A 19633-nucleotide genomic window follows, 5' to 3' on the forward strand; every position below is an offset into this window, starting at 1 on the left:
TGCTTTGTTTCCCGATTACGAAAATATGTATCAGGTCAGAGAAGCCCACTTCTGTCAAAAGTGAACTAAAATTAGTTTCATAACAGTCTTTAAATGTATAGTAAACGTTAGACTACATTGTCTCATATATGTATTGCTAGCAGATATCCGCTGCTTTGCATGCAATTTAGTAGGCGTTGCACGTTTATGACCACTGCTGGTTCGAGTGAATTATATTTCCGCCGCGAATGTTCAGTTTGCCATGCTTCCGCGATCAAGAAAATACGCCAAAAGTTTATAATTATATCCATTATAATTAGGATTAGATGCAAACTTTTAGGTTTACAGTTACGCATGATTTTCACTTTAGATTATTCAGACTCTAAAGCAAGTAGCCTATATTTCTGAATCGAAATTTAAAATCACTATTATAAGTCAATAATATTTAACGATGTTTATAGCAATGACATAAACAAACTGTGACGTGATTTCTATACCTATACTTTTGTCCTCGATTCTTTATAGGTTTATAGACGGTTAAATGATATATTTTATATAGTGCTTGTTTATTACATTCTAATAAGCCTTTTCGAATATGTAAAAGGTTACTCTTACTCTCTTTTCTAATTTAAGCCTTTTGTGTTTAGTTGTTTTTATGTTTATTGTTGTATTATTTAGTTGTTTTCTTTATCATCAAAAATACATGACGCTCTGAATGATCGTTCATCTCTATCCATGTCTGCCTACTCAATCCGCCAACGAGGTTAAAACAAAAATGTAGACTTTGACTCATCCTACTGTGATGGGCCTGAATAGCAGGTTGTTGTCACCAGTCAAAATAAAAGAAGCACTGATGTTAATCAAGAAATCAAGATGAAGAAATCAAGGCATAAGCAGGGCCCCTCTTCCAATTTTAATGATTTGCAATAAATTGAAAAACTGATTTACGCCCCTTCAAATCTGTAGTGAATCAGACAACAGTAATAACAAAAACATAAATTCTTTCTCAGAACCAAACCAACCAAAACTTTCTCCAATATTTTATCTCCAATGTTAAGAGCATAAATTTTATGGAGCAATTCATTGAAACTTTCGTAACAAAAAGTGACAATTCACACAAATGCATTAATCAGAGTACCATCAAAATGTTTCTCAACTTGCCAGATTCATTTAGACGTGTTGTAAAATTTCTCTATGGAAGATAGGTAAACTCTCATACCTATAAATTAATACAAGATATAGAACCTGTATAGGGTAGTACTAAAATTGTTCATCACTGTACTGACATCACTGATATAAAAATTTCAGAATAATATATATATAGTCAATGATAGGTATTTTAAGACTAAATAACCATTGTCGTTGTTCTACATACATCTGGAACCTAATATGTTTACAAAGAAATGTTTGAAGTGCAATATTTCCTTAATGTTCGAGTGAGATTTGAGTCTCCAAGGGATAAGTTTGCGACGAAAAAAATTTCTCAAGTAAAGTTAGTGAGAGGTATAACTTTTAAAAACCTTTTCCTAAAGATATTGTGTTTTAAAAGTAGTATTGGTTTTACAAAATATCAAAAAGTATAGTTACGGTATTTTTTTAACATTTAATTTTTTTAACTAACGGTTAAAATTTATTTTACTGCTCTTATTAGTGTACAAGAGCTTACATTCTTTATCTCGAGTACAGTTTGAGGAATTTAGCTGTGCTTGTAGGGCCCAAATACTACCCTTACAACAAATAAACGCTATCTGTGTGGCGGGTTGCGTTTACGTGCTAGCCGCTGAGATGAAGGCGCAAAAATCTCTTTAACGACTTTAAACTCACGATTTCGATTTGCAGATTAGTATTGACAAATACGTTATTTTCAAAAACACGTTAAACAACACTATAACAACTGAAAAACAAGGATAAGTCCTATCATTACTATTATTTGGTATTCTCTTATTATTTAATTTAATCACAATCAGCACTGTCACAAAACAGACTGATTGTAGCGAGTGTGATGAGTTATTTGAGCTAATACGATTCCTAAAAAAGGAAGGTTTTACCCATGACTCTCAGGATGTTTTCGGGACGCAGCGCATAATACTACTGCGCAACTCCTCCCATCTATCACCACACGCTCAAGATCACGCGTGCAGGTTAAGTCCTCGAACTGTAGTGTCTTCGTCGCTGTTTTCTTACAGGGACGCTGGTTACGCAGTTTGGCGATTCTCGAAACACAAAACGAGGCACAAAACGACAGAGATGCTCTCAAGAGACTTAACATACCAGCCACACTTCCGAACTTTTATTGACTATTATTTAGCATCTGATATTGCAGTTTCTATTATACCTTAGAAGCATTTTTTGCTTTATCACATCTGCACCAAAAATGGCTATGAAGACTTTCACTACTGTTTTGGGTTACGCCTCTAAGACACTTTTTGATAAGATCTTTGTCAGATAGTCTCTTACGAACAGCATTGTTTATAGGTGTTTTGATATTTTGGCTATGGAGCTGGCTTTTCTTTGTTAGTTACAGAATGGTTAAGGACACGCCAGCTTGTAGGCATTTAAAATAATGTTGTCTGTCAAGATACAGTGATACAAAATACCCAAAATAAAATTTTTCATTCCATACAACCGTGTGCAAATTTTCTGCATTTTTATTGCATTTTGGTAGTACTTGGTTAGCTTTGCAATTTATTACTCTTTGAGGCTTCCAAAAGTTTTTCTTTCAAGTGTAACCTTCTCGACTTTATGTGTATATTTCACTAATTTCCCTAAAGCCATTCGAAAACTTTTGGAAACATAGTTGCTAAACTCTTCTTTTTATATGGTTACATCTTTACATACACGGCCATCTCCTTCAATTGACTGAACACTTTTGAATCACCGTCCTGACAACAGTGATGTAACGAAAATTGTAGTGAAATGAACCCTTCCATAGTACAACTGCTGCAGTGGCTTCCATTGCTGGTGAAGGTCCTGTGTATTTGATATCACAGTCTGCGCTATGTCCCAAGTACCAGAAACAGAACTCAGGACTACTTTCACCCAAATGTTCTTTAGTGACAGCACAGTTACGAAAATAATTGAAAAGGATGCAAAAATCTATCACTAATCCAGTGTCACAAATAACTCTTACCGAGACAGTAATTCGATGTAATGCCACACTTATGTTATGTCAAGAGTCATCAAAACCCACACCTAAGTCGATTATGGAGTTGTCTGTAAGAGACTGGTCTTGTTCCTTATAAAAAACTACGAACAGCTTGTCTAGTCTTGACCAGGTAGTCATTACCGGTCATTTTGGACAATTTGTGGAGTTTAGCCGAAGTTTTTTTTTATTCATTTGCTCATGTAATATATGTTCATTACTAAAGAAAACTGTACTATTGCAGAATTGCAGAGTTTGGGAAGCCCTAGTCACTCATCTATTTACATCGTACTCGGTTGTGCCCGAAACTTTCGCTGAGCCTGGCAGGCAAACTATTTCGTGTTTACATTGCTTACATTCCAAAAATAATTTTCGGTTGAACCCTACCCAAAAGCAAAACTAGTTCACAATCTTAACATTCAGGGCAAGCCAGCTTTTCCACTAAATTCTTCAAATAATTATCGTCAACTAGAAAGTAATCAGTTGCAGGTTCTGCGGCTTGACCTAGGCCTTAGCCTAAAAGACTGATTTCTGTTCTAAAATTTACAAACTTATCTTTATCCTTAAGGATAACCAACAGATCAACTGTAGGTTCATTTGATATGGAAGCGGAAGGCTCAACATATAGGCTTACTAAGACTTGGAGCCATGGTTTTTCATCAAACAAACAGACTCAATAAATTAAAATATAAAATAGAGTTAGCAGGCTCTCGGCAGGGAAAACATCTCGACAACTGTCACGAATGTCCAGCTTACAGATGATTCGAAATGCCCGCTTCAGTAATTTAAACACTCTTTCAAGTGTAGACAGTTGCGACTCCCCAGAACGTAATGCCGTAATTTAGAGAATACAAGTAGCTGAAGTATACAACCAGCGAAATGCTTCTGTCAAGGGGGGTGGATAAGTACCTCAAAGAATATAGGCAGCAGCTGAGTTTGGAGCACAGAACGTTTATGGGATGGTTTAAATTCGAATCGATATGAAGTCCCAAGAAGCTGACAATATTTGGCTTTCTCGTGGAAATGATATTCGGGATAACGGCATTACCAGACTGGGTCCTTAAACAAAAATGCACACATTTGGTTTTATCTGTATTCAAAAACAATGATTTTTGAATCAAATGCTAAGGTTATTAAGAACTGAGTAAAAATTTCTGGTTGAATGCAGTGTCAGATTTAGCATTTACAGCAACAGTTGTATCGTCGGCATATTGAAAAATGTGACCCGCAACTGAGTTCTGAATATTGTTAACATAAATAACAAAAAAATGGGGGTGATCATTGAACCTTGAGGACCACCTTTCGTGACGGACAAAAATGGATATAGAGGGCTGCCCCATACGAGTATGTAATTTGGACACACCGAGTTCGGCCAGGAATACGTATAAGAACGAAACTAGTCCAGAGCAACGCCTCTGAAATCACAAGCCTCCAGCTTATCGAGGAGGCCCTGGTGGCCAACGATGTTAAAGGCCTTACTAAGATTACAGAATATGCCAGCAGCAAATCGCCTAGAATCAAGATTCGTTAGCACAGATGACATAAAATTGTTTATTGCATCCGAGGGTGAACTGTTTTGATTGCAAATATTTTGATTGATTGATTGATTGACTGTCTTTTAGAAGAACAAATCGAGATTTTGAAATAATGCAGTTTGAATTGAGATAACCCATGAGTCGATTGTAAACCAAACAACATGTCTCATTCGAACACCTTGCCAGTAGTGGGGAGGATCGGCCTGTAGTTTTCGGGGAGGTTTCTGTGACCTTTGTTAAATATGGGTAATACGCTTGAGCACTTTAGAGCCGATGGAAAGACACCCTGGGATAATGAGTTATTAAAGAGTGCTGTAAGAGGTTTTGACAAACGAATGGTTACTCGTTTAATCAAAGAAGGGTTCATATCGTAAACCATTGGTGGACTAGATTCCAGTTGAGCAGCAGCATATACAGCTCCAGCATATGTGACTGGACGAAGAAAGAGGCTTGTTCCGTATTTACAAAGCGGAAAGGAATATGGGTCATCCCCAGCAGTAACCAACTGTCAAACTGTCAGAAACCAAAAATTCGTTGAAAGTTTTAGCAATTATTGGGTTGGTTTAGAGATTGTCCGCTAATGGACAATTCAGTTAAACATTGTCCATTACCTCTCTTCTTACCAGAAAAATCTTAAATTACCTCCCATACGCCCTTACTAACACATCTGTAGGATAGTCACGCTGCATCAGGTAACTGTCCTTAAGCCCCTCTTTGGCTTTTTAGCTACTAATCTTTTAGCCATTTAGAACGCTGTTTCCTATGCTTGCTGTTATAGTTCACTAAGGAAAAGGCTGCATTAAAGAAGCTCTCAAACATTCCAAAAAATTATGAATTGTTACGTCGTAGGTTGATAAGACTTTTGACCTATCTGCGTTGCGTATTATAACACAAAACTTCATTAGATCATAAAACTGAAATAAGAAAGATTGTGTTATAAAAATAATTTCAGGCGACACTTTACTAATAAAGTTATTCACTCATCAATATTATACAACAATCTCACACAAGACAAACAACAGAGCAGAGAACAAATAAATTCAATATACCACCTCCATACCCTATCAGCAGTCAGCCGATTTTAGAAAAAGTCAAAAGTAAAAGTAAAACCACCGTAATATTACTCTAAGTAATAATCAGTTGTAGTGTATTAAAATATAAGATATAGCAAGGATAAATAAAATAATGACGAATAGCTCTCAAATATAGCAATTTTCACATAAAGTACTACTTTCAAAAGATTTTAAGTATAAAAAACATTTTTTTTATTTTGTATTTAAATTATGGAGAACAAGAAATACAAATTTTCCCCCAAAATGTCAGTTTTGCCATTTTTGTGTGTGACTTCTCCCCTCCACTAAGTCTTGATGCTCAAGCCCTAACTAACCAAAGACCACCTATTTTATATAATAGATATACAGCCTGGAACAACTTTAAGGAAGAAATTAATTCTAATGCTCAACTCAAGATTCTCTTGGTGACTTGGAAGAAGCAGCTAATCGCTTCAATACAATTATTCAGAACGCCGCTTGGGCATCAACACCTGATATATCTCACAAAAACCGAGTAATAAAAATAACACTTTATCTGGCTTATATAAGGAGTAGCAGAAAAGCATAGGGTTAGGCGCCTTTGGCAGAGTACAAGAAGTCATGAAGTCTAAACAAGGCTTGACTGAGCCTCAAGAAATCTTACACGAAACTTGATAAACTTAAGAAAAGATTGTTTAACCAATACACTAAAGATCTTGCTTCTACTAACTCGACTGACTATTCCATGTGGAAAGCCACCAAGTTTAAAAAAGACCAATAGCTCACATTCCACTGATGCAAAATGGAGATGGGTCCTGAGAAAACAGAAGTACAGTAATAAAAAGGCGTATATTTCTTTACATAACTTTTACAATGTGTTTAAACATACCCATAATTAGACTCTCAAAATGATGACAGTGAAATATTTGAGATTTTAGACTCCCCTCATCGAATGACATTAAAAACGCTCCTTGGTATTAGTTGATTACAGAACAGGTACTGACAGAGTTCCCTAGAAAAAAGTTGTTTAAGTTGTTTTTATTATCTTGATATTTAATGCAATATTACGTCTAGAATATTTTCAGAAATTTAGGAAAGTGGCACAAATAGTAGATACATATAAACCAAGGAAACTTTTCAATATTTTGTCATCGAAAATACCAATCTTTCAAAATTATTCCACAAGCTTTTCCTAAAAAGATTAAATATATTAATCAATCTGATGTAGTTCCGGATCGCCAGTTTGGTTTCCGAAAGTACAATTCTCTCTTAGAGTTAATCTATATAATCAGTTACACTATCAGACAAACAATTGAAGATAAGAGATTTAAACATAAGCCAATCTTTTAATAAGGTATGGTATCTTAGACTGCTATTTACATTGAAACGCTATTAATCACACTCGATGTATGCAACTGCAAACTGAAAAACACTAGTATTAAAATAATTGAGATACCTTATATTATTATAAGCAACACTAACAAACGTTCAGGCTTGCAATGGTATACATCCTACTATAGGGTTCTCGAGACATCCATGTACAAAAATCTCCAGTTAAAATCCAACGTAACGTACCTTACATTGGAGCCGAAATCTCCATTAACCCATAAAACCAAATATCTATGACATAATAAATCATTTTCTCAAGATATTGTTGTCTCATAAATGGTGAAGAGAGCATATTATGTGAGTTAAGTACAACGCAGTGAACTTCAATCCCAATTCATTATTTAGATAACTAATTACGTTTTAATATATTGAATACTTGCAGTTGGGATACTACGAAAATTTTCCGATTCATGTCTTAATTAATATTAATACATAGATAATTATAAAGTGATCAGCGTTTACTTCTTACTCTATGGGGTGTCGCCGGCTGGTGGATTTGGTGTAGAATCTACGCCCATGCAAATTTCGCGCGAAATGTGGTGCTTTGTTTGTTGTACGTACCGGTAACTTTTAACCTAACTTCATAACTTAAGTCTACTTACAATAAAAAGTACTCGAGATTTGTTGAAAGTGAATGTTTTATTTCTATTTAGTCAGTGTTGAAGTGCACCTAAGTGATTGATTTCAAATTTTAGGCTAGGCTACATAAATTTAAATGCATATTCTACACATGTGTTTGTTTTCGTTTCTAAAATGCCAAGTTATCAACATTCAACTTTTCATAACTCATGGTTAGGTATCGCAAATGAATTTACATGACTTATTTAGTTAAATGAGTAATGCGCTGATGAAAATATCTAAACGCAGTAATATTGGAATTTTGTTTAGTTTGGTAAAAGAAATGAGCCAGAAAAGTATCACATCCTTTTTTACAAAATCGCCAGCAAATAATTCTATGAAGAGGAGTCTGTCTGAAATTGAAAATATTGATGGATCCAATATTATGTCTGAAGATAAAAAAGTTAAATTAGATTTAGTCAATGAGTGTAAAGAATCTCTAAACAATCCAGATCAGTCTTTAGACAATGCAGAGATTGGGTGCAATTTAACAGCTGAAAATGACAATGAATCTCAAATAGTCAAAGCTGCGTCATCAAAAACTATCCAAGAAGCATCAAAACTCAACAAAATAGAAATTAATAGATTAACAGCACAAGCAAAACTTTTAAGCAAAACTCTTGCTGCATTACATCCCAATATTGGTTTAACTTGGTTTCAAGCCTTGCGTAATGAATTTGACAAACCGTACTTTAAGAAGGTAAGTGTAATTATAACTTACTGTATTCATGATCTAAGGTTTAAATCTCCAATGTTTAGTATTATAATATAGGCTAGATTCCAAGTATGACAACATACAAGTAAATTATTCAACAGATACCTAGAGTTTTATTGAGAACTGGTGATATTTATCTGGTATTCAGAATGATCTAGTTGCAGTAGGTTTAAAATTTTAATCTATTTTGTGTAGCAAACATTAGGGTAGGGTACGAAAAGCGGACCCGGTTTTTTATATTGAAGAATGTAATCATCGATACCTAATATTCGCATCTTAAATCCTAGACTATCAATTGATATAAAAGTATCTATAGTCCTCAATAACAATCATATGTTTTAAATTAAAATATGGATTTAATATTTACAGTGATGAAACAAATTATTATAAGCAAAATTAGGAAAACTGAAGACGACCATATTTGCTCCTCTCACAGTTACAGTTGTTTCTTTCCCACAAATTTCACATAATGGATTTTTCGGTACGAGGCCAACATGTGGAAGCCACGTAAAACATGTCTTATCATCTTTCAAAGCAATGTCGTGTAGTTTTCTAAAATTGACTGCCGTTTTTAATAATCAAATGTTACTTAGGTATATATGTAAAATTGAAATATTACGTGTATTATTTGAAAGTGTTTAGAGCTGTTGATATAGATTATTTAAGTTGTTTGTCCAAAATAATTAATCAGTATCGATTGATTATATCGGTGGTTATGATTAAGTAATATCGTTTGCCAATTTCGATATAAAAAAACCGGGTCCACTTATCGTACCGTACCCAAACATTATTCTACAAATTATAAATTTCATTAAAATAATTTTTACAGCAATTAGCGTAGAAGTTGGCCTTACAACTATATAAATTGAATGTTATATAATTCAACAAGGACAATCATTATAAATAGCCTCAGTGTGATAATTTAATGATAAGATATAAATAACAACCTGAGATTTCTTGTTCATCCATAAAGAATTGTTTTTCATGACTATTATCGTAGACAAGAAAATTAAATAAAAAGTAAAACGGAATTGTACGAATAATTTAGTATAGTAAATGTTGTGCATTAGAATCTTAGTCATAAGCTATCACAAAATATTTACATGAATATTTGGCATCTAACAGGTGACTTTGACATATTTTAGAAAAAGCTCCCAGAGTAGTACCAATCTGGCAAGTAAATTATACAATTTAGCTATAATATTAATGAATCAAAATTAAAATAACTAGTGTAAAAATTTGAAAAATTGTTCATTAAGTAGGCTAATATGTCATCCGTACAGGTGTCTTTTAATTTTTCATAAATAACAGGTCTGTAAACTTTTTCATAATTAAGTTAAAGTTGAGTTATACTGACTTATTTTGAGGCATGAGTAAAAAGGAGTAAATCCAAATAGTTTAGTTTTATATCACGGGATAGGAAAAAATATTTATATGTATTAAACGTGTAAAATGAAGTTAAATCCTAAACGTTATTTGGTATAAATGTACATTATCATGTAATGATTGTAATTTGTGTTTTTTAAATAAATTGTTGTGTGTATCTGCAATTTATTAATATTCTTATGTTGCTTTTTTGCAGTTGAATACTGACTCTGATTTTAACAAACTCCTACACCTTACTTCACCATACATATCATTCTTAAAAAGAAACATATACTTGTAAATAATCTATATCAATTGTAAATATTACCTCAGGTCCTACAGTGTGTTTGCTACATTTTTAAAGTATACTGAGCTGAGTCTATTTTCAGTTTGTTTTAAAATGCATTAGCATTAACAATATGTGTTTTTGAATTCATAAATCTAGATCATTTCAAATAATCATTTTTCTAATTATTATTGGTTATCTTGGTATAAACCTTGTTATTTTAAAATATGACACAAGTATCACTTGAACATAGAAGTAAGTTATCGTCAGCCCTTCTTAAAGAGTTGTAGTTAACAGATCCAATAAAGAAAGACCTCTGATTTATTCAAACACTTACTTGCATCTATTTTATTTTCTAAAATTTATTTAATTTTGTTGAAAGTAAAATAATGATTAACAACTCATCAAAAATAAATATGAATTATCAATAGAAACTACATAAGATTACTAACCACTAAAACCAAGCTATTAGGTATATAAACTAAGATTCTGTATTTAAATTACAACTATATAAACTACAGTATTTTCACTATTATACTAACTAATAAATAAGGTAGGTAATATTTGTTAATAAACATAATTAGTATATACATTACATCTTTACTAATACAATTTTGTGTGTAACTGCAAATATTATCAATTTAGCACTGTTATCAATATTAACTATAATTTTTAATCTAACTTCTGGGCTGTTGTGTCAAAATGATGAAAAAAATTTTCTAGCTTGATCAATTAATTATATTATCAGCTGATAGCATTAAACAGTAATTTAAAAGCAGTTTAACTGAGATTGTTACTCTAGTTACATCTGGCCGTTAATGTATAAGTAGTACTTATTGGTTCCCACCCATGTTGCATTTAAATAACCTGCTTGACAACCTTAGTCCAGTCAGCTGGATAGGTATAAATAGACTGTTTTATTGCTTTTAGTTAGATTTCCCTATCTATCTAGTAATAACTGATGGTGGATTGTTTCTCAATAACTTGATTCGATCATCTTGTCTATTAACTTCGTCTACTCAGTGATATAAACTATCTTCTTGTCAGAATTAATCAATTTGAAATGTTAAGGGTTATATAATCTATCCTAATAGATAATAAACACTAATTGCATGAATCAATGATACATAAATAATAGTTAATGTACATTTTGTTAGTCTGCTTTTGAAAACCTTTCCTATATGTTTATTTATTAATTTATTGGAAGCTATAAATTAATGTGTGTGTGTGCATTGCAAGGCAATATACACAAGGTTACGTAAAGTTAGGTTTTGCTAATGCTCAGCCAAATCCTATGGAGGAATGTGCATTGCAATGAAACTTTAAATTTCCTCTATAGAAATGAAGTTTCATTTAAATTGTTGTCTATACCTCAGTTAGTTAGTGACACAATAATATCTTAGGGACATATAGACAGACAGATAGACTGAAGCAAACATTTTGGAGGCTTGAGTTGTAGGCTTCACTGATGCTTAGCCAATTGTATCTCTCCTAATCTACATACAGAGCTAGGAAAGAATAATGTTATAGGTTTTTAAAAGATTATTTTCTATATAACATCATTTATAATTAATATAGATATGTATTTTGTTTAAAATACAATTTTTTTAATTTTATTATAATGTTTTCTTTATAAAATTAAAAAATGTATTGTATACTCAACTTATTATATAAGTTTCATTATGGGATCATAATAGGTTCTCATAAAAAGCAATATCAAAGATTAGCTTCTGAATTTTTATGAGTAAGCACTGATTGAAAAAATAGCTTAAGCAGCAAGCCTTAAAAATAATATTTAGCAATACTAACATTAAGATATCTAATCAACAAGTGGTATTGTATTAAAGCCTTTTTACTTTATGCAGTGATTTTCAGTGTGAGCCAGATATTTATAGTTAATTAATTAGGCATATATTACATTATGATATACGACAGCACAGCTTATTAGTTATTAACACGAGTACTTAGTACCGGGTGAGTCTAAAAGGACTTTACAACTTTGAAATTATATAGATATTTATTGACTTTACTTACAGTCTTGATATATGTGTCATTTTGTAGCAAATTAAGTTTGACTCCCGTAGTGCTGTAGTACCAAGTTCCGCCACTGCGAGCGCTAGCTTTGTCTGTACTAAAATGGCTACTTTCACTGGTGCGGAGCGTGCTCGCTGTGTGTTATTGTTTCATGAAACAAACTCTGCTACAAGTGTTCAGCGTAGATTTCACACAGAATACGGAAGAGACCCTCCAAGCAGTCCTTCTATTTACAGTTGGCACAAGAATTTTGTTGAGACAGGTTGTTGTGTTCGTCATGAGAAATCGCCAGGTCGCCCACAGGTTAGTGATGCTACTGTCGAACAGGTCAGGGAAACCTTTGCCCGTAGTCCTAAAAAATCAACGCGGCATGCAGCTGTGGAGACTGGAATTCACAAAAGACAGTTTGGTGAGTACTACAGAGACATTTGCACTTAAAACCATACAGACTTACGATTGTACAACATATCACTGATTTAGATAAAGCTGCTCGTGGAGAATTCTGTGCTGTAATGTTGGATCGAATGGGGGAAGATGAGACATTCCTGAACTCAATAATCTTCAGTGATGAGAGTACCTTTCATATCAGTGGTAAAGTGAACACCCATAACTGCAGAATCTGGGGAAAACCCAAGAGAATCCCTTGAACGAGTTCGGGACAGTCCAAAAGTGAATGTGTTTTGTGCAATGAGTAAATTTAAAGTGTACGGGCCATTTTTCTTCATGGAGAGAACTGTCACTGGTATCATTTACCTTGATATGTTGCAGAATTTTTTGATTCCTCAAATTGATGAAGATGAACAACAGGATGCTCCTTTCTACTACCAGCAAGACGGAGCACCACCTCACTACCTAACAGATGTTAGGGATATCCTAAACGGTCGTTTTCCAGGTCACTGGATTGGGCGTTCAGGACCAATTGCATGGCCACCTCGTTCCCGCGATTTGACTCCTATGGATTTTTTTTATATGGGGTTTCATTAAAGATAAAGTGTATGTTCCACCTCTACCAGCCAATCTTGCAGATCTAAGAAGAAGAATCAGCTGCGGTTGCTGAAGTTACACCAGATTTGCTAGAACGGGTGTGTGGCGAGAAATTGATTACCGGTGGGATGTTTGCCGTATCACTAATGGAAGTCACATCGAACCGAAATAAGAATATGACAATAAACTTGAAGTAATTTGCTACAAAATGACACATTTATCAAGTGTGTAAGTAAAGTCAATAAATAGCTATATAATTTCAAAGTTGTAAAGTCCTTTTATACTCACCCTTATAAACATGGTTGCTTCAAAAATATAACTAAATATAAAACAAGGTAAGATTATGCTAGACCATGCTATTGAATTGTCTCTGAATAAATAAAAAAAGTTAAATCAAACTAGTACATCTCAGCCAAAACAATTTAAAGTTCTGATTTGAAGTGGGAGTTTTTTACTAGTATTCAGAGTCATCTATGCTTAAATTTGACTGTGTTTAGCTTGTAATAACTGTTAATAATAAGGATGTAGTTGTAACCATCTCCTTAAAACCCTCCTTCAGATTTCTAAACAGATTTCTTGGGATTACACATGAAATATTCTCTTTGACACTCTTGATTGTCCTGTACCCATTCCTTATAAAAACAAAGCCAGTGTTTTCAAAATGATGGTACAATGTAAGAATGTTATTATCACTTGGAGAAAGCGGAATGCATGTTGAACTATATTTCTACAGGTATAGTCTTTGCAAAATGAAAAGCACAAAACTCTGTTGTTAATTTAAATTTATTTATTATCTGATAGGATACATTTTACAAACTGTAGCTGTATATCTTACTCATCAAAGCATTGGTTGACATATTTCACATGCAAGGTTACAACTCCACAATGTAAGTTTCTGCAAGTTAAAAAATCTTTTACGTCTGCTCAATAAAAAATTTTTCAAGTATTTTAATTTCATCTGACTGAGAAATTTATTTAAAAAGGAAATGCCCAAACCTGCTATCTTTTTTTTCAGACATAGCTTGGATGGTGTTTTCGATTTGAAGAGACTATCCAAGTCATACTTCCAAGTATATTAGACTCTCCAAGACAAATATGTGTTTATTTATCTCCAACTGATGGAATTGGTTCTAACTTATTTGTAACATATAACCAGATTTTTAAAATGTACAGAGAAAAAAAGGTATATAAATTTTATCACGATCATGGAAAGCACCTGAACAAGAATGAGTTGGAGGGAAGCCCCCTACTCGAACAGCTTTCTTTTCTTCAATGGAAGTTCTTTGAACATAGACAGAGCCTCCCCACACCTCCATTCCATAAGCCACACCCAAACGTCTGTCTGTGATACGCAATGAACTAAGCTTCCCAGACCACAAGGGATATAGTGTTCTCAGAGAAAAAAATAACAAGTTATTCTGCCATATAGGTTAGAAACATGAGCACCACTAGTCAAATAACTGTCAATGATGTTTCCAAGAAACTTCATTGGGTGCATTCTTTGATGTTAGAATGAGTATCTTCTTTAGATTCATTTCATGTTTCAAATTAAATCAAGTCCTTTCCAAACTGAATGATTAATTGTTTGACTTTAACCAGTTTTACAATTTATACAGTATGAGTTAAAAGTATGGATACACTCTGTTTAGTTTTTGATGGATAAAGATGGAGGGATGGAACTCTGGGACACCTTTCTCAGAAATATTAGTGAACGTGTTTTTGTGATAATTTTAAGTTGAAATGGAGTGTTTAAGTGAACAGGAGCGTATTATGATTTTGATAGGCGTGGCTACGGAGACCACGTGAGATCTTATCATAAGTAAGGAATTTATTTAATGACACCTAACCCAATCAAAACCCTGGATTTAAAACAGGAGTTCAAAAAACAATCCAACTTTTCCAGGAAAGAGGCAGTGTTAAAGACCGTCCCAAAGCTGGGTGACCAAAATCGGCTACAAACAAAGCATTGTCACTTGACATCTGTTGTAGAAGATCTTCATGTCTCAACAAGAAATTTTCTCAAATATTAGATACATCTCAAACATCAGTTTTTAAAGTTTTACATGACGGTGGTTATAAACCTTACAACATTTGTTTAATTCATGTGCTAAGTGAGGATGATTTTTATCATCTAGTAAAATTTTGTGAAATAATGATGTGGAACCAGGTATCCTTGTGGTGTGTGCACTGTTGGCGTGAAGCACAAAGGTATTTTATGTACAGGGTCCTGCAACCAGTGGTTTCATTCTAAATGCCTAGAATGGCCAGATAAGAAATTTAAAAATCTATCCAAGAGTGACATTGAATCTTGGCAATGCAGTAAGTGCAAATCTATAGAAATTACTATTGAAGCGGTAAAACATCATGGAGTGAATTCTTTACAGCTAGAAAATACTTTAACTCAGATAGAACCCAATTGCAATACAAAGGAGAATCCTCTGAGTTCCTATACTATTCAAAATGATTATGACAATTTAAACAAATCAATAAAAATCTTAGAAGGTAGTTTGCTTGAAAATGAACTTTTAGTAAAAAATGATAAAAACGAAGATAAATTGGAAATGGCTGCAAAAATTGGCGCTGCTCTATTAGAAAAAAACCAGTTGCTAGAAGGAAAACTTGCACTTCTAGAATCCAAACTCACCAGTGCTGAAGCAAAAATAGAAGAAATGAGTACTGAGGAAGAAAGCTACCTGAGGAAAATTGAAAATCTTTTTCAAAAGATATCTGAACTGGAAGTACAACTTGACAACCAGAAAAAGCTTAATTTAGACATCCAATACACTTTTGAAGAACATGACAGGAAACAGGAGGAGATTATCAATGAGCTAGTACTAAAAAAAAGGGAGTTAGAGAAATCTATGCTGCTAAAGAGACGGGAAGGTCACTGCAGAGCATCCTCTTCTCAAGAATATGTAGACACTGAGACACAAACAACCCCTACACCTGATCAGCCTCCAACAAATGCTCCACATACTGGCACACTATTTAGTTCCTCTGCTCTTTTGCTGGACATAGCACAATTAAAAAACAGACAGGAGCAACTGGAACTTATGGTCAAGGAATGTACTGGAAAAATCCTTGACCAAAGCCAGGAAGCAACTTTGGCAAACAACGAATTTAGAGAAGCTTCTCCTACTTTAGAGCGTGTTCAGATGACACCCTCTAGAAGCCTTACTACCACCAACAAAAAGAATAAACACAAAGTATCAAAGGGGAAAAATCAATTTAGTGTGTCACTGCAAGTTGCAAAAAGTAAAATTAACCATCAAAAACAACATAATTCAAAAATAGAACCTAACCATAAAAGTAAGCAGCTGCCTCCTTTGAAGTTGGGATCACTTCACCCCCCTGAAAATTCAAAACCAAGACCACACAATGAAACTATAGAGGAATTCTTTGACAAAAATATTGACTACTAAAAGCAAATTATAACCAGTAACCACCAAAGCAGAGAAACAATTACAGATTTTAATAGCAGTGATGAAGAAGAGGCACCTTTTTTAGAATCGAACATTTCAAGGAAAGGGAGACAAAAAACTCAATAAAAGGAAAACTTGCAGTCCTGCACCAAAATATAAGAGGGCTAGTAAATAAATCAAATCGCCTCCTTCACTTAGCTGAGTTGAAAAAGCCTGATGTCATCATCTTAACAGAGCATGGCCTCAGACAAAATCAGATAGAGTCCATACAATGGTTACCCGGCTATATCCTAGTTACCCACTACAGCCGTGCTAACCACAGGCTTGGAGGAGTAGCTATTTTTGTAGACAATGCACTCCAAAATCACGTTGAAGAAATTGATGTGTCTCAATACTGCCAAGAACTTGTATGTGAGGTCGCACTTATGAATATCAATCTCAACAATTATATTACTTATATCATGGGTACGTACAGATCGCCGGACAGTAATCTGGATGTTGCAATGGCTACATTATCTCATCTAATAGATGACAAAAAAATTGAGAACAAACCTCTTTTAATATAAAAGAGGGTGATATAAATGTCGACATACTCAACCCAGACAGAAATACTACAAAATTAAATGAAATGCTTGCTTACCACAATGTTCAGAGAGTCAACTTGCCAGCTACAAGAATCACTCCTACTTCAAAGTCATCTATAGACTGGATTGTATCAAATAGCACCATTGATGCACTTGACACAACAGTTTTTCATACTGGGCTCTCTGACCACACTGCCCAGATGTGCACTATTACCAACCTGAAGAGAACAAGTTTGCCTAAATCAGTGCATAGAGCTATTGGGAGTAGAAACTTACATGAACTGAAAGGTTTGCTAACAAAAGAAAAATGGGAAACTGTGTATACTTCTTTGAACTCAGAAGAAGCCTACAACAACTTTAGAAAGCTAGTGACAGCTGCCCTAGATGCTGCATGTCCCCTTATGACAGCTGGTAGCAAAAAGAGAACACTAAAGCACTTCGCTGATGCAGAAGCACTAGTGCTCAAGAATGAATTCCTAACTCACCTTAACGAGTATGAAACTACAGGAAATCTTGAGGATAAAAACAAAGCAATGGATCTCAAAAAAACCTATGACCAAAAACTGAAAACTCTGAGAAGCCAAGCTATTGCTAGTAAAATTTCCAACTCAGAAAACAAATCTAAAACAATCTGGGAAACAATAAATACTGTCCGATCAAAAAAACAAAACTGCTCACCTGAACTAAAACTAACCATTGATGGAAAGCTTATTGAAGATACATCTATAGTCGCTGAACAATTCAATAACTACTTTGCCAACATGGCAAAAAACACAATTAACCTTAATAAAAACTCTCATAGAAAACCAATTGAACCAGCTGAACGCATAGGCACTCAAATTAATGAACTTAGTTCATTATGACCCACAACTCAAGAGGAATTAAGATTAATTATTAAAAACTTTAAATCAAAAAACTCAGCCGGTATTGATGATATATCCACAAAAATACTAAAACACTGTGCAGAAGAACTTATCTATCCCCTTACTGATATCTTCAATAAATCTTTCAACGAAGGACACTTTCCCTCAGCACTGAAAATATCAAAAATCTATCCTAAATTTAAGACTGGCAGTAAATCAGAATTAAGTAATTACAGACCCATTTCATTACTACCAACTGTCTCAAAACTTTGTGAGAAAATTGTTCTCGTCAGGCTATTAGAACATTGCAGGTTGAACAACCTGTTAAGCAGCTCTCAGCATGGCTTCGTTAATGGCAAGTCAACAACTACAGCAATGATTAGCTTGATAGAATCAGTGACTGACAGCATAGAAAAAGGCAACCTGACTACAGCTATCTTCTTGGATTTGAGTAAGGCTTTCGACTGCCTGGGTCATACCTCATACAGAAGAAACTAAAAGCACTTGGTGTAACAGAAACAGCTCTGAAATGGTTCGAAAGCTACCTCAAAGACAGAAGTCAAATAGTCGAACTAAAGTCTACTGAAAAAGGGGTGACTAAAGCATTCCGATCACAACCCCATCCTATACATAGAGGTGTCCCACAGGGATCCGTGCTGGGTCCAGTGCTTTTTATTCTTTTTATTAATGACCTTCCAGAATACTTACATGAATATACTAAAACTTTGATGTACGCTGACGATACAACCTTAATCCTTGACAACAATACACCTGAAAACCTTAGTGTAAATGCTTTTATTGCGGTCAACATGGCATATCAATATTGTGATGGAAATGACTTAGTGGTTAACCCCTCTAAAACTACCCAATTAGGGTTTGGGAGAAGAACAGGACAAATTAATTGCTCACCAGAAGTTAACTTGGTTGAACAAACCAAATTCCTCGGAATTACAATTGACTCAAGCTTATCCTGGACACCCCATATTGACCAGCTATGCAATAGACTAAACTCAAGCCTATATGCACTCAAACAGGTTAAAGAAATTGGTGATCTGACTACAGCACGTACTGCCTATTTTGCTCTATTTGAGGCACATATAAGATACGGTCTAGCTGTATGGGGAGGGACATCAAATGCTAACATGACCAGAATTCTAATCCTTCAAAAAAAAGCAATAAGAATACTTGCAAACCTTAATTTCCGGGAAAGCTGCAGAGAGGTCTTTGCAACATTAAAGATCTTGACCGTGACCGCTCTCTACATACAAGAAGTTATTATATGTTGATAGAGAAAACCTATCAAGGCTTGAAGACCTGCACTACTACAACACCCGCAACTCAACTATGTATCCACTGCCCATTCACCACTTAGCACAGTATGAAAAAAAACCATCCTACATAGGAAGAAAGCTCTACCGATAGAAATAAGAACGAAGAAGGGGAAACAGCTAAAGACTGAACTCCATAAACTGCTCTCACACCAGGCCATCTACACACTTGAAGAATTTTACCAAATGACCAACCCCGGACATTAATATTCTACTCTAAATGTTTTATGTCACCAATTAGGTTTATTAATTTTTGACACTATCTCTGTACTTGATGTATATGAATAAAGAACATTTTGACTTTGACTTTGACTTTGAACATTGGTAATAATTACAACAACATTGCTTTCTCAGATGT

At 34.2% G+C, this 19633-nt stretch overlaps 1 protein-coding gene across 1 annotated transcript in view; it reads left to right on the plus strand.

Annotated features, from left to right (window-relative positions):
* The first annotated feature begins 7620 nt into the window (after positions 1-7620).
* LOC124359334 (uracil-DNA glycosylase-like) overlaps positions 7621-19633 on the plus strand; it is a 28581-nt gene continuing 16568 nt past the window's right edge. The window contains exon 1 of the mRNA XM_046812000.1: positions 7621-8394. Within this exon, the coding sequence (XP_046667956.1) occupies positions 7909-8394 (486 nt within the window). The 5' untranslated portion in view covers positions 7621-7908. The remainder of the gene's footprint in view (positions 8395-19633) is intronic.

Source organism: Homalodisca vitripennis, chromosome 4, assembly GCF_021130785.1.
Source record: "Homalodisca vitripennis isolate AUS2020 chromosome 4, UT_GWSS_2.1, whole genome shotgun sequence".
NCBI classification, from domain to species: Eukaryota; Metazoa; Arthropoda; class Insecta; order Hemiptera; family Cicadellidae; genus Homalodisca; species Homalodisca vitripennis.